Below are 16,377 nucleotides of genomic sequence, written 5' to 3' on the forward strand. Positions count from 1 at the left end.
TGCATTTGCGCAGCGACCTACTTCTGGGCCCAGTAAATACTGAACAATCAGGCATTTGAGAAGCTTTGAGCTAGTGAATTGGAATTTAGAAGCAATTACTCCAGGTCAATCTTTGAGTTCCTTACTGCTATGGCATCAAAGAACCACACTGCTGAACTTCCCAGCAGCCATTGTATGAAAAAAAGAAGGAAGAAAAGTCCACAAGAAACAATGTGACATTTCCAGTCCAAATTTATACCATACCACGTTCATGTGGGAAGGTCGCAACCATATAGACAGCATAACAAAAATAAAAATATTTCCTGTTGCGGAAGTCAGTTTGTGAGGACTGAGCTGCTCTTTTGTGTACCCTCCCTTATTCACATTTCCATGACACTCGTGCAGCACTTCAAGTATAAGGGTCCTAATCCAGGCCACAGTATCAGGTCAAGAGATGCTCATTGAGACTCACTGGCCACATTGGAGCCTTGGCCAATAAACCACAGTGGGCTTTGGGCTTGTATGAGCCCCACTCCCATGCACCCAGGAGGAATGTGGAAGCTTGCATTTCTAATTTAGATTCATCACAACTTGCCATATTCTTCAGACTCGACAAACTGGAATTCTTTGTTGCTTTGGCTCACTGAAACAAGGCAACTTAAAACCACGGGTTATAAATCTGAATATTCTAATCAGCATTGGTCACAGTTTAGGATTCAGATGACTCATCCTTGGAGCTATTTTTTTTTTTAGCACGCAGGTGAGGAACCTTACTCTTGCAGGCCAATTTTGCATTTCCTTGTTTTGTATGGCCAATTTTGGCCCACCAGGGTGGTTTGGGTGTTCCCTACACATGGCATCATACAGGTAAAGGTGGGGCTTGACTCAACCAAAAAGGCACCCTTGGCCAAAGCCTCCTTGTGCATCTTCCAAAGCATCTAATAACAAACTGATCGTTGGGAGCCTCTGAAGCACTGCACAAAGCAGGAACACAGCAGGGGCAACCTTGCTGGATCTGGGTGTGCAAGAGAGCTCCCTGTAGGAAACTCTGTTGTGCACCCCTACTTGCTCAATTTGGCTAATTTTCTAAGTATGCAGCAGGCAGCAAGGTGCTGCTAGAACCAAGTTTTCCCCTTAATTTCAGAAGCTGTTTCGCTGCAAACAAAGGGGGAAAGCTTGCCTTTAGGAATGCCTTGCCTTCCAGACGTTTGGCACTTCAAAGGATAGAAATGTCATTTGTAACACCAAGAGATTGACAGGTAGGTCACTTACCTGTCCAAATTTGACCCACGAGACCTATTTGGATAAGGATCTGGCCCATGGAACTAAAGACGTTCACCAGTGCTGATTTAGCATAATGCCCAAATGTGGCCAGTTTCTGTTGAGGTATTTAACATTTGCAAAGAACTAAAAAAATACACGATCACCCACTTTATATCAATATTATTTTCTTTAAAAAAGACTCAGCTTAAAATAAACTTTTCATTAAAATAAAACTTCCTGTTTTTTAAAAAAACACCCTGCATAGTCAAATAATAACTATAATAAAAATTTCATTTACAGGTAAATAGCAGAGGGTCTTGGTACTTGCAGCAACTGGTGAAATGTATGCTGACTATTTTTAGGTGAGAGGAGACCCTACTACAGTTCTTGCACAATAAAGGCACAACTATTCAATAGTTATTACAGCATAACTACTTTCTAAACTGGAAAATTCAAATTATTTATAAGGCTAAAGGGTGTGAGAATGTAATAGTGCAGCACTTTCATTCCTGAGTCTCAAAATAAATTAATAAAATCTGTAACCAAACTAAAACTTTAGTCTTCTAGAAGCATATATCCCTTTCATGTTTTTGGCTTATGTCCTTGTATCTCTCTTCCTTATTTATATTAAGCCTCATTATGAAACTATAAAAATACAATTTCCACAGGAAGTAAACAAACATATGCACTGCATTGATACGGACAATTAGGAGGTACAACTAATATTAACTGAAAGAAAAGGCAAGCTAGATCAACACATATACTGGGCATTACCCATAAATTCCTCTCCCAGCACCCAGATAGTACTGCTAATAATGACAGATTGTGGAAGAGTAGATTCTACTACCCTTAAATAGCACGGGCATGGTGAATTAAAAAGGTATACAGAAATTTTGTTGCATTCTTCAAAGAAAGAGAGTCGCAATAAACTGAGCAAAAAGCTAAGCTTTGACAAGTTATCATCAGGTAATGAATTAGTTACCAGTAAAAGCACTAGTACTTTAAAATACAAACAAGAGTCTTTTGAGAGGTGGAAAAAAGCTCTGTCTACTGTGAAGCATAACCAGGACTCCACAGTCTGGTGGGAGAGCCGTGAATGCTGCCGGAAGATGTGGAACTGAAGGAAGGTGCAGATCGAGCAGGAAATCCTACATTTATAAACAAAAGGCAGCATTATTATTCATATATATGATAAAGATGTTGCTAGATTGTTTGTTTCGTGTTAAAGATCTTCATGGAGCCACAAAAACATGATTCAGGCTAATGCTGTTCTGAAAATATCTCCTGTGTTATTTTTTTTTACCATTCGCCATCATTTAATGAGAAAAGCAATTGCATTCAAGCATTATCAAAGGGAAGAAAAATGAGTGCAAAAAAAAAAAAGCTTGCAGTAATGGAATGGTTGCTACAGCACTATGTTGAATGGCTCATATCATGAAGTAACTCATAGCATGGACAATGAGGAAGCACAGGTAGGCAAGCAGGTTGCGGAGTGCTGGGGAAATGCTTCTCAGAAAGAAAAGCACACATGCCAACATCCTGGTCATCTCATGACAATAAATCCTCAATGCTCAAATCTTCACACTCACTTGAGGGATATCTGCCTTGAGCTATTGGCAGGATGTAACATTGTAAGACTGAATATTAAATAACAATATTGGGAACAAATGAAGCAAAATGCCACGTCAACCAGCTATTCTGAATAAGTGTTCTACCAGCTAAGACCTATTTCTCACAAATAACACTTCAGATTGCAGATGGGGTCTCGCATGACTGAAAACTCCTCCACAAAAAACCCCAGCAACACTCCTCCATACAGAACATTAGCACATCAGGTAAAGGCTAGATTAGAGTCCTTGTCCAGGTTTCCATGGTGAGAGAAGTTGTTTTCTATGGAAGAACATGTGTAGACAATCTGAAGTAGGAAAGCTCAGCCACATTTTATCAGGTCATTGAGAACTAGCCTTAAGATGACAATAGGCAGAAAAGCAGCTGGGGACCTACAAATGATGGGTGGGGAAAGGGATCAACAACACTTTTCCTCCATCCTATCCTCTCCCAACTGCAGTCTCTGGGGCTGCTTTTCACTATACAGATAGCAGCTGAAAAAAGTCTACAGATTTAGTGAAAATGCAAACTTTCTTCTCCCATTTCCAAATGTTGTGTTCTGTGAATGAGAAGGTAGGGGCAACCTTTGACCCTCCAGACACTGTTGGACTACAACTCCCATCATCCCTGACCAATGGCCATGCTGATGGGAGTTGGAATCCAAAAACACCCACAGCCACAAGTTCCCCATCCTGCTATATAAGAAAAAAGAAGGGCAAATCATCGCTTCGGGGTTTATCACGAGCTAATTGACTTTCTTTGAAAGTTGTGCCATTTTAAGAAGAAGAGAGGATTTGGTTTAGTATTGCAGTTCTTCTTGTAGTTTCCTTTCATAAGCATGGAACTAAAATTAGTCTTCCCATTGGCTCAGAGGAGCCACAATTAAATAAAAAACCTGTGTGGGATGATAAGAGTCAAAATTGGCAAGTTTCAGTATCTTGCAAAGTACAGTTATGCCACTTGGCTCAGGCAGTCTACTCTGAGGGGAACACTCTCCCTTGCTGCAATGTTTATGCAGTAGAATATAGTTTAAGCGCGAAAAGTTTATTTCAATTTAAAATGGTTTAAGATCTGCTTACGTTGTCTATGCTCAGGACTCGTCCTTGGGAGAAAAGCTGGGTGAGTGAGCTGTTCCTTTGGTGAGAAAATAGCATAGTGCACTGAAAGACATGGCAGAACAAAGTGGCAGAAATTAATGTGAAATCACATAAACTTTGAAAAAAATAAGGGGGAGTGGAGGGATGCTTCAGAACCCCTTGACACTTACCTATTACTGTAACAGCCATCCCTGCTAGTAGTGCAAAAAGTGTGAAAAACATGGCTTGATAGGAATCAAGGAAGTGTTGGAATAAGCTTGGTTCATCTGAGGATCATATTGAAAAAAAGATATATGGGTATCCATATTATAAATAGACCTAACACCCTAAACTGGTTTGAATCCAATTGTGCTATCTATTTAAATAACACTATTTGATTATTTCAAAGTAACATTTGGAATGTGCATGCCTGTGACAGTTCAAAAATATATTTAAATGTCAATATTAATTGCTTTCTAGAGCCCCTGAAAATGTTATACCATTATCCTTAAAATAAAGCTATATAAATAAAGGAATCATCAGTTAAGAGTATGATGCTGTGCCTCCTGAGAGATCAGTGGTGAGTAAACAGCAAAAATTCCCATGCATGCACCCAAACATAATTATGCAGAGATTGGTGCTTTCCCAGGTTGCTCTTTCAACTAAAGCCATAGATCTGATGCCACTCTCTGGGTCCCCTCCCTTTTGGAAGCATGAAGACCTGCCATAGAAAGGAAAGATTCTGGGATGCTGGTGAACACAGAGGCATTGAATACCAAACTGACACTGAATTTCTGAACTTTTTCAAATTAGGAACATTCTTTATGCAATAAAATCTATGTTCTAGCAATGGTACACTACCACATTTGCCTACATATAGCTTTGGAGATAAAACGTATGCCAATCCAGCACTAAAAACGCTGACGTTTACAATAACACATTTAATATTTTTTTAAAAGGGACTACTACAATGGAAGGTATAGATATAGAAAGAGAAACTTACGTCTCACTGATAAGGGTCTGTCAGATACATAAAGCATTGTCACTGGGATTGTGATAGATTGGTCAGTCCCTGTGCTGGATATGGTAAGTGTAGTAGACAGAGACCCTTTGCTTGCAAGTCTTGGATCTGATAAGCTGACAGTATATGTTACATAACTAGGCAAGCCATAGGACCTTTCCTTCTCAAAGGCCACCACCAGAGGTGAGCCAGATTTCACCTACAAGATAAACACATATTATTTACTGACAGCACTCAGAGATAGAGAAAAATTGTACTGCGGGATCGTATCCCCTCTCTTAATTTGTCTTTGAGCCACTTGAGCCCTGTGTCAGATGCACAACCAAGACAGATCTATTCGATTTTTTAAAAATGTTATTTTCTTTCCCTCTTCTGATGGCACTTCTCCATTAAAGAGAACCCTTCCCCTGGAAGAGTGAGCTCTCACAGATGCTCTCTAGCCATTTGATAGACACCCTCTGCTCAAGATGACCTGCCATACCAAGCTGGACAGTCTTTTCTCCAAGTCACGTCAGCTGTGCATTTCTTGTATCTCTTTCTAATGGTGCTTCTATGGATTATAGTTTAATATCTGCAGCAGAGTACTATGTAGAACATTATTCTCTCTCTCCTGATATTCCCAAAGGTGTGTTATGGTATCATAAATAATTTTTGGTCTTCATTTGTTCAAGTCCCTTGCCAACCCTACCTTTCTGTATTAAAAATAGGGTAGCTAAAATGCAAATGGTATTCCCCCTCCTCAATTTATGAAGCTGAATACCAATATGAGTATTTGTTTCCTTTAATGACTGCTTAAATTCTACTTCACACCCTTGGGTATATTCACATAAAGATGAACTTCAATTAATTTGACTTCTAATTTTATTAGCTTACTAATGTAACTAATTAAAGGAGAATTTGCACTGGGTGGCCTAGATAACACCCACCTAATTACAGGAAATCAAAACAGTAACTATGTGAAATATATATGCAGAATAGTGTAGTGCACAGAAAAAAGCCCAAGCTGATCTAAGTTTGTGCTTCCTTTGCCTTCCTTTCAGTGGTCTCCTTCAGTGAATAAAATACATCTTAAAGTACCTGTTTTAAACTTATTTTTAACTTTTCATACAAAGACTGACAATATGATGGATATTGTCTTTACACCCCAAATTTCTGTTACTGCCTGAAATCCAATTTGCTTTGAATTTTTCATTGTAGCTCAAATGTTGCTGTTTATTGGACTGCTGTGCGTGGTATCCACATTGGCTCATGGAAACATGACATTAACAAATTGAAAATACTGGTCATGACTTACCACAAGATTTTCAAGAATTTCAGTGGCTCCAAATATCTTCACATCAGAACTTGTGTAATGATTATTCAAGGCAATTTCAGTCTGATTAGCGTAAAATCCCGGATTAAATGGCACTTCGGCACTGATCCACTCTGAGAAATGGCTGCTTTGGACTGAAGCTGTTACAACAACAGCCGTTTTGCTCATACTCAGTTGTTTTAGCTGCTTGTCCGCAAGTCTGTGCATTGTGATGGAACAAGTATAATGTCCTAAAGAACCAAGAACAATTTGAATAATAATAGCTTGTTCCCCCTCAGTGTACACTGGTACCTCGGGTTAAGAACTTAATTTGTTCTGGAGGTCCGTTCTTAACCTGAAACTGTACTTAACCTGAGATACCACTTTAGCTAATGGGGCCGCCCACTGCTGCTGTGCCGCCATGCAATTTCTGTTCTCATCCTGAAGCAAAGTTCTTAACCCAGGGTACTACTTCCAGGCTAGCGGAGTCTTTAACCTGAAGCGTCTGTAATCTGAAGCATCTGTAACCCGAGGTACCACTGTCGTTTTCTACACTGTGTTACTGTTGAATGTTTTGCACTCCAGTCCTAAGCATGTTTATTCAGAGGCTCAGTTAATGTCAATAGGGCAACCTTAGCATGAAAACACCACAGTCAACGTCATATGTAGAGTTGACATAAGAGACAGTGTTCTGTGCTTGCAAACTGAAATTGACATGAGCAAAGAGCTTTCCAGGTCCAATGTTTTACACTGTTTTGAAGCACTGAGAAACAAGGGTGTTTGCAAACACTGAAAAGCAGCTTGCTATCACCTGCTGTGTTGTCTTCATTTAACACTGCAGTTCTATCCAATCATCATTAAACTTGTTTGGCACATTTGTATCTCTATATTCCCATGTCGCTCATTATTACTTTATTACTTATGTACTGGATTATTATTTTTGCTCCCTCAACTCATTACTCAGTATTATCTTAACAGGATAAATATAGTACCATAGCATGCACGACGGACTGGAGAGTGCTTGGTGTGATTTGGGGCTTCTTTTTGTCTTACCTGAATCTACATCAAACCCAGGTTCTGCTGCAAAAATTTCAGAGGCTGGAAAATCAAATATATCATTGTTGAAATGAAGTTGGCAACTGATACTAGATTGGGGCCTCATTTCTTCAATTACTTCAATCTGGGCGGGTGAACATTCTCCTAAGGAAAATTGTGTAAAAGAATTAAAATAGAAGAAAAACAAACATTTTTAAAAGAAATAGCATAACCTGGTAGTAAGAAATTTAACTGTAATCTTCTTTATACCATTAAGCATATAAAGCAAGAGACATTTACTAGAGCAGGAAGACTTATACAGCTGCCTTTTCTCACCTATGACATGAAAGCATTTAACACTGACAGCTTTACAACAATAATTATTGAGAGTGAATGAGGTATAAAGTGTTGTCAGGTGATAGGTCATATTAAGCCACAGGTAATTTCACTTCATTTAAACTTTGGATCAAGGCCTTGTAACCAGCACGCCTGGTATACTATGGAAGTCTCACTAATGTGTTTTCCAGAGGTTGTCAAGAAGATAAATTGTGTCATTTATTATTGGATTGAAATGAAGCACTAGTTCCCTTGGACACGTATTCAATATATCAGAAAGTACTGAGTACTCAGCATTGCATTGTTAAAATATGCTTGCTTGTTAATCATTAAACGTGTGTTAAATGGCACAGAAATTACTATTTATGCTTTCAACATGCACCCATCTGAAATACTTCTAAGTAATTTTAGAGGTATATGTTCTCAGAACACCCTCCCAAACTCTAAATTAAGTTCTTCAAAAGGAATAAAGATCAAAGTATTGAACGATCACAAGTTTGGCAGATGGTTGGTCAAATGCACTCATTCAAAAATTGTCACTTTTGGTGAAAGGAGTGAAAGGATTGTGTTCCCCTCTGCTGATCATATAAAGGCATAATTGAGGCAGGATATCTGCACGTAAGCATGGGTGTACAATCATGATTCTTATTTTCTTCTCCTGTTCTTTAACAAGAGGGAAGGATCACGCAAGGTGGGCTTCCACCCAAACTAGCAGAAGTGCAGCAGCACCCAGTTTATTGATTTATTAACATCATATTCTGCTCCCCAGTAAAGCTTTCAAAATGCGTTACATTTAAAGGACCCTAAGGGGGATTATGGGGCATGTATGAAATACATGTCTGTGTTGAGGCTGAAACCTGGCTGTTTTTCCATGAAAGGTATGTGCTCCACTAATATTGAACATCATTAATTCAGCTAAGTGAAAAATTACATATGCCCTAAAATAATTATTTAGATGCCTTCCCATAATGAAACTCAACAAGCTGTACACAGAGATAATAAATGGTGTAGTATTTATACATAAAATTAACGTTACATAGAAAAGCTTGCCTGTTTGGTCCAAGTTTTCACACTCAAACATAAAGTTAATAAATATGGTACCTTTCAGATTTTTGCTTCCATGCCCAATTTTAACTACAACTTTCGAAGTTAAAGTGCCCTGCAAACTTGTTTTCATTCCACTTCCATGTGTTGCCACAATCTTTTGAGGTACATTAATCGACACCTTGAAGGAAAAATAAGAGATCATACTATCACTTATTTATGTGGATGCAATTCCCACTGAGCCACAAAAAACGTCTGTGCATAAAGATCTGGCTATGCAGAGTCGAATTAAATGACGAATGTTCTGTCTGTGCAAGCAACTCCACCTCTCCTCCCCCATGTGCTGTTCTTGGGATTCTCTGAGCCCCACTCCAAGCCAATTTTGGGGAGCGTGTGGAGGGAGGCGGGAAGAAAGCCCCATTGTACAAGCCGAAGTCCTTGTGCAGAGCTTCCACTGGCAGGGCTTATTGGGAGAATCCTGCCCACAGTACTTGGAAGACAGAACATTTTCAGAGCAAAATTGTAGTATAGCTTAATCTCACCAGAGGTTTAATTCACCCATACCACTTAGTCAAGTATAGAATACTAATATGTCAAAGCTATTTGGAATTTAGAAGCATTTTAGCTTTGCACAGATGAAACTTGTCATATAAGAATAACAGACGGATGCAAACGTAATATTAGGTGACATGGCTGCTTTTGACATGGATGACGACTAGATGGGATATCCACAAGCATTTCATTAGAGGTTTTCCTTTCAGCAACTCTCCTAAAATTTAAAATGCAGCTTGGTGCACAGAACTGTTGAAAAGATGGCATTTCCTTTAAACAGTTTGCAGATCAAATCTCAAAGCTGCTTTTTAAACTTGAAGAAATTTACCAAGCAATTTGGTATGTGGGGACAGCTGATGAGAAAAAGACACTCAGATGCTGCATATGCTTCCTTTTAGTCACAGGAAGTCTCCACCCAGAGCAACATGACAAATGAAATTCAGAAGTGTCTCACCTCCCGGTAGGTCTTAAGCAATCCATGGACCTCATAATATATTGTAACAGTTCCAGAATTCCTTGCTACTGCTACTCCTGTCTTTGGATCAATCTGAAGAAGACTATTTGAAGAAGAACTCCATGTTCCTGCCAAACCTGTGAAAAATATATAATCAGATTAACTATTGCTACATCAAGTTATTTCAGTAGTCTTACTCAAGAAGAACACCTATTGCATGTAACATGGAGCTTGATGCTGATTCTGAAAATTAAATGTTAAATGTGCCATGGCTGATAAAAACTGAATAAAAATGTGTGCATGCATACAGAGTGTGAGATCACTTTTTTTTTTTTTTTTTTTTTTTTTTTGCAAACAGGGGCAGACACCCATCTAGTGAGGAACAATGATTTTCAAGGAAAAACACGGGAAGGTCTGGCCTGATGCATTTGTTCATATTTTGCAGCAGCCTGCAAAAGAGCTACATCTACCCTGCTCGGATTTCTGCTTTTGTCTTACATCCTGCCTAAAGCCCAGCATCCGGTTCAGTCACAGCAGCTGCCTTAGCAAAAGCCACAGCACTAGTCACTGCTGCCACTCAGCCAGGAAGCAGACAGGGGGATTATCTGGCCATAAAGAGAATGGTGAAGAAGTCCTTCAGAGTTAAGCTTAATGCTGCTCTACTCTTTATGGGTGCGACATGAGTCCTGATCAAAATTGCTCCATTGCACCGACATGGTGTAACACTTCTTCTTCTTTGGCGATCACTCGTAGCCGAGTAAGATTGTCTTCAATGAACACGGTCTTAACAGTGAGTCCATAAGTGACTGTGGAGGCCAATTCTGGATCCACATGTCCTTCCACAGTGGGGACATAGGTTTCCGTGTGGGAGTTGATCGCAGTGAGGGTATGCCAAACGTGCCTTCCTCTTAGCTCGTTTCTCCTTTTTGCCTTGCGTTCGTGCTTCTTATTGTCTTCCAAAGCAACTACTCTATTCCCAACTTAAGAATGGAAAGCAAAATACCAGTGGACAACAAAAGAGGTTTAAAGACACTCTCAAGGCAAATCTAAAAAAACCCACCATAGTATAAGCACTGATAACTGGAAAACACTGGCATGCAAGCACTGCAACTGATGTAACACTAGTCATGTACTGAGGGTGTTCGTTTTTCCTCCAAGGAAGTGCAAACATCTGAGAAAAACACAGTTTGTGATCCAATGAAGAAAACTGCCCCAAATGGCTTGTCTCATAGCTCTAGCCTACATGTTGAGCAGTTTAAATGACTCCCAGGTGATAGCTGCCTCTAAGAGCATAATACTATTTATAAGCCCAAAGCATCACTGATAGAAAAAGGGGCCTTCCAAACCAGACCAGCTTTGAAAAGTGGGGATATGACTGGCCCAAGCGATATTCATCTGATTTCATTTAGGGTAATTGGATTCCCCCTCCCAAAGGGACTACTATAATTGTTCACAAAGAAGTTGTAACATACAACTAGCAGAAGATAAACAGTAAACAGGATTTAAAACAAAACAAAACTGAAGAACCAGCAGCATTTGCAACAAAGACTAAAGGCAACAAGGTAAGCAGTTTAGAGTAAACTAGCTAGTCTTCCCACTGCACCAACCACACACACACACACACACACACACACACACGTAGAGCAAGAGGAAAAAGGCACTGATAGAAAATTTAACAGGGCTTCTTAACCAGTCTGCCCACTTTATCCCAGCCTAGGTTACATTAAAACTGCCCATGGATGGTGTATTAGCTTTCTTTGAAGTACCTTTTTCTGGTACAGTGGAATTATTTAGCATATTTCAGAAGGCCACATTCTCATCCATGCATTGTGTGGCCTGTCCTCCTAATCAGCATCCTGGCAGGTTCATGCCAACACCAGCACCATATTAGTTTTAACCCATCCTCTGAAATCTGTATATCACTCTATGAATATTCTTCTTCAAAATTTATATAAATAAGACTGCCATCACTTCGGCTCTCTGACATGCATTCCTTCAAATTTGATTGTCTGCCTCATGACCTACTTCACATAAAAAGTGGTCCCTCTACTTTTTCCATATACGTATAGCAAAATTCAATTATATTACTCCTTTAAAGATCAATAGAAATGACAACCATTCAGAGCAAAATGACGTATTGATTTGATATAGTTAAAGACAGGGGAGCTGATTAAATTGGTTCATCTCTTTAGCAGGGATAGGGCCTGACATTTGATAGTAGAACAACATAATGAATAATGTATTTGGTTGTTTTGAAAATGTGCTGCATCTACAACTGTATGAAGTTTCCATGGCAATTTAATGTTGCCATACACCCTATTTTATTGTCACAATTCTCAGTTAGTGTCAATTATTATTCTGATTCCTTACCTTCTTGGTTTACCAGTGAGGAAGTTAAGCAAAGGACGTCACCTTTGACAATATCTCTGAGCTCAGGGTATATGGCATGTTGCACAGGAAGAGGCACATAATCGGCAATAATGCTGTTCTCTGCATCCCATACTTTAAGCAAACTTAGTCCGACATTCATTGTTCGGATTATTAACGTGTTGTTGGAGGCTCCTTTCCCTACCTGTACAAAATCATCTCTATAGACAAAAAGTAGTGAATAATTTAAAAAGTGGTATCCAAGGAAATAAGAGCATTTTATTATATCCCAGAATCAAGAGAAGTCAAAAGACAGCAGATCAAAATAGCCACATCCCTCACATGCTACAGAAAGTTGTGTTAACATCTATATTTCCCAAAAGCTAAACATTAGGAAGGTGTTGAACTCCAACACACAGTTCCTTCTGCAGTATTTCCAAGCAAATGTACATAGTACCAGATACCAGCCACTTATAAATAATCATTTTCAACTGATAAGAGTCATTTGCATGCCCAGGCACAGTGAGTCTGCCGCCCTTGAGGCCGGGTGTGTGGACAGAAGTTATAACCACAGTTTTATGTTTTGAGATAAAAGCAGGCCACATCTTGATTACTGATGTAAGTAGGCTTTGACATAGGCATTGGGTGTGTCCCGAAATATCTAGCCCACCTGCTAGTTGATCATTATCGGGAGTTGATCCTGGGTTAGGATTGCCCTATGACATACATCAAAGAGGTGCAACCCATCGGCATCACCATTTTGGAGAGTGCTATGGCCGTCTGGGTGTTCAGGCAGAAGAACCTACCCTAGGACCCCTTTAGTGGGATACCCTGATTCTATGGAGGGGTAGGCTTCCTACCAACCCCCCCTCTGCCCTTGACTAGGGATTCAACCTAATGACTTATCCACCACAAGTTGTGATGATTGCTATGAGGTAAGCAAAAAAACCTAGGCAGGCCCAATTCAACTGGAGGAGAAATTCCTGCCTGGTCATGAATACAGCAACCAATACTTCCATAGCAAGGTCATACCCCCAACACACTCATGCACATTTGGGTGGAGTTCTAATGCTGCAGAAGGGTAGACAGGGTGGGAGACCCTGTTATGACTGAGCTGCTGGGTCCGTAGGCAGTCTTAATTTATGTGTAAGGGGCTGACCTGAGTGAAGACTCCCATAGGAGTCCTTGGTCAGGTGCACCCACCTGGGACCTGACTTCAGGCCCACCTGTGATTGGCCAAATTCACTGGCTGGCCTTATTCAAACCCCACTGCCAGTGGGAGAAGACATGATATCTCCCACTAGCTGTTGGGGAGCTGGAAAAGAAGACCCCAGGCAAAGACACTGGGCTGCAATTGCTGTAATATGCCAATAAAGGATCAGCAAACTTTATAAATTACTAGTATTTGATGCTCAGTAAAATGGCTTGAAAGTTCTGTGAACAAGTGGGATTTATGGCAAGTAAATGTGTTTAGAATTACTATTTAATCCAACTGGGAAAAGACACGATTTCAAGGCACTGATTTGGCCTGAGCAGATTTAAATTTTTTTATTTAAATAACTTTTAAGCAGTCTCCTTTCTTTTTTCCTATATATGCAAAGCCTTAGGGACGCGGGTGGCGCTGTGGGTAAAACCTCAGCGCCTAGGACTTGCTGATCACATGGTCGGCGATTCAAATCCCCGCGGCGGGGTGAGCGCCCGTCATTCGGTCCCAGCTCCTGCCCACCTAGCAGTTCGAAAGCACCCCTAAGTGCAAGTAGATAAATAGGTACCGCTTTCTAGCGGGAAGGTAAACGGCGTTTCCGTGTGCTGCGCTGGTGCCGGCTCGCCAGAGCAGCTTCGTCACGCTGGCCACGTGACCCGGAAGTGTCTCCGGACAGCGCTGGCTCCCGGCCTCTTAAGTGAGATGAGCGCACAACCCTAGAGTCGGACACGACTGGCCCATACGGGCGGGGTACCTTTACCTTTACGCAAAGCCTTGGAGTAATTCCATGGAAGACATGCATTGATCACTTTCCAGGTGGGTGGTTTGTTCAGATCATATCATATCAAAGCACCAGTATACCAGCTTTAAATCACACTTTTCAGTTCTTTTATCTGTTCACTGAACATGTTTAAACAGCTAACCCAAGGGGATCATCAGTTGCTGAGGTATCAGTACCTTGAATCCTCTCACATACTCAGCTATTTATATCTCCTGTAAAATTAAGCTAATTATATAGACAAGTACCTGTTGACTGCAAAGCTAAGCACAGAATTTTGTGAATGGAAAGTATCTCCAAAGCTGTCATGGAAGTAGATGGTCAAGGTCAAGGTCATGCCCAATGGTATTGCCAATAATGCTTCATGGTTTTGTGTACGGAAAATTGGGTTCATGGATATTCTCAAGTAGGAAATAGGAGCCACCTAGGGAAATAGGGGAAAACAGAGTATGAGATTGTTTTACCTACTGGCCAAATTGCTTATAAGTCATCATCCTTTAATGTTTTTATCTTTAACCCTTATTGCACTCCTAATAAACACTCCAGGGTTGTGGAATAGTGAGTGTGTGCATGTGTGTATCTCCTACTCACTGCATGGAAGGTGGATTATTATTATGCCACCGGAGTTCCAAAGCTGTTTTATCTTTCTAAATTTAATGTGAGATAAGGTGTGTGTATATATGAGGCTATATATGTGAATGGAGGAACAATTTCGGATCCAGATCATTATGTAAAGATCCTAAAGGTCACGTGTTTCATTTTCTGTGCACCTAGGTCCCAGTTTTACCCTGATTTGCATGATTCCCAGGTTACCCCACTCCATGAGGGGGCTTCAACACCATTCTATATCATCTGATGTAGCTTGTCCATAATCCTCAGACTCCTGGGGATGACTTCCCCAGGCCAGTCCTGCTCCTCAGTTACTCAGGAGTGTGTGACCACAGAATCAACAGTGTGCACCTTAAAGATTGCCTAAGCTGTCCCAAAGGGGCAGATCCATTTAAAGAGAAGGCCCTGACAGATGACTCTGGTCCTTTGTTGAAACATTATCTTCCTTCGCTCATCCAGCAAGGCCTCCTGGGAGCTGCCTGGCTTAATTCTAATAGGTTCTGGTAATCACTATTACTTTCCCCTTGAGCCCCAAGCTCCAACAGAACCTGAGAATATGATGATTTATTTTTTTAAAAAAGCTTCAGCTCTGTAGATGTACAAACTAATTAAGCAATCCACAAAACCTCATGGGTAAGAAGAAAAATGCATATATGCCTCATTAGACATATATATGTGCTGTAAAATAAAAAGGATTTAAAATAAAAATGTATTAGGATAGGTTCCACTAAATGTACATGGACTCATATACCTTGCTATCATTAACAGGTCCTTTTGTAAATAAATTCTATAGTATCAACCAAACTTTTCACAGTCCTGTACAACTTGTGGTCACCAAGCTGAACAAGGCTCACTATGGGCTCATTAATTCACTGCTTTTGCTGCTTGCCTGGGATTGCAGAAACAGGTGGAAAGTAAGGAACCTGGTAGGTCATAATACACCCCATGTGGTCTTCAGAAGCACAATCCTATGTGTGCTTATTCAGAAGCAAGCATCACTGTGTGATTAACAGGGCACACTCCCAGAAGTGTGCAAATACTGCAGCCTAAATAGATACGCAGCAGTATTAACTTGCAAGGACCTGTCAAGTCAATGGATTTACAAAGGATTTATTATGAGACTGCATTTTTGTTATTAATTAATGAAGGCAAACCTGCCTGACTTATTTAGGTTAGCTTTCAAGAAGAGAGAAAGGGGGAAAATAAGATTTTCTTTGATACTGCTCTGGAAAATAAATGAAGGAAACAAAGAAACACCTTCACACACCTATGAGAAACGCTTCCTCTTAAGTTTACCTTGTAGCAAAGAAAGGCCTTTCTCTTTTTTCCCTCCTGAAGAGGCTCTGATAGTTTTACATTTTACTACAATGTACACGTACTCTAAAATGGTGTTTTACTAGCTATCTGGGGCAAAGGATATTTATCTTGGTTGTTTGGTTCGTAATATCCAATAATGGAAGAGAGAACTGTATACACCAGTATTTTAAGCCATGTCTTGCTGCCTCTAAAATGCTGCTAGCTTCATGCCAAGTCCACCCATTCCTTTTCAAGCATGCATTCAAGTTGCTTTTACATTTAACTCTCTTGACAAGTCAGATACTACTACAGTGGTACCTTGGGTTACATACGCTTCAGGTTACAGACTCCGCTAACCCAGAAATATTACTTCGGGTTAAGAACTTTGCTTCAGGATGAGAACAGAAATCGTGGAGCAGCGGTGTAGCAGGCCCCATTAGCTAAAGTAGTGCTTCAGGTTAAGA

General features: G+C 40.2%; 1 protein-coding gene across 1 annotated transcript in view; it reads right to left on the minus strand.

The window, feature by feature from the left end:
* Window positions 1-244: 244 nt before the first annotated feature.
* The window catches only part of NUP210 (nucleoporin 210), a 94,575-nt gene continuing 78,442 nt past the window's right edge, over window positions 245-16,377 (minus strand). The window contains exons 31-40 of the mRNA XM_081898376.1: window positions 14,257-14,432; window positions 12,030-12,247; window positions 9,660-9,796; window positions 8,711-8,834; window positions 7,292-7,438; window positions 6,242-6,489; window positions 4,930-5,146; window positions 4,118-4,213; window positions 3,930-4,010; window positions 245-2,390 (exon numbers count right to left, since the gene is read on the minus strand). Coding sequence (XP_081754502.1) covers window positions 2,290-2,390; window positions 3,930-4,010; window positions 4,118-4,213; window positions 4,930-5,146; window positions 6,242-6,489; window positions 7,292-7,438; window positions 8,711-8,834; window positions 9,660-9,796; window positions 12,030-12,247; window positions 14,257-14,432 — 1,545 coding nt within the window. The 3' untranslated portion in view covers window positions 245-2,289. The remainder of the gene's footprint in view (window positions 2,391-3,929; window positions 4,011-4,117; window positions 4,214-4,929; window positions 5,147-6,241; window positions 6,490-7,291; window positions 7,439-8,710; window positions 8,835-9,659; window positions 9,797-12,029; window positions 12,248-14,256; window positions 14,433-16,377) is intronic.

Source organism: Podarcis melisellensis (genome assembly GCF_964234715.1).
Source record: "Podarcis melisellensis genome assembly, chromosome: 2".
Taxonomy (NCBI): Eukaryota; Metazoa; Chordata; class Lepidosauria; order Squamata; family Lacertidae; genus Podarcis; species Podarcis melisellensis.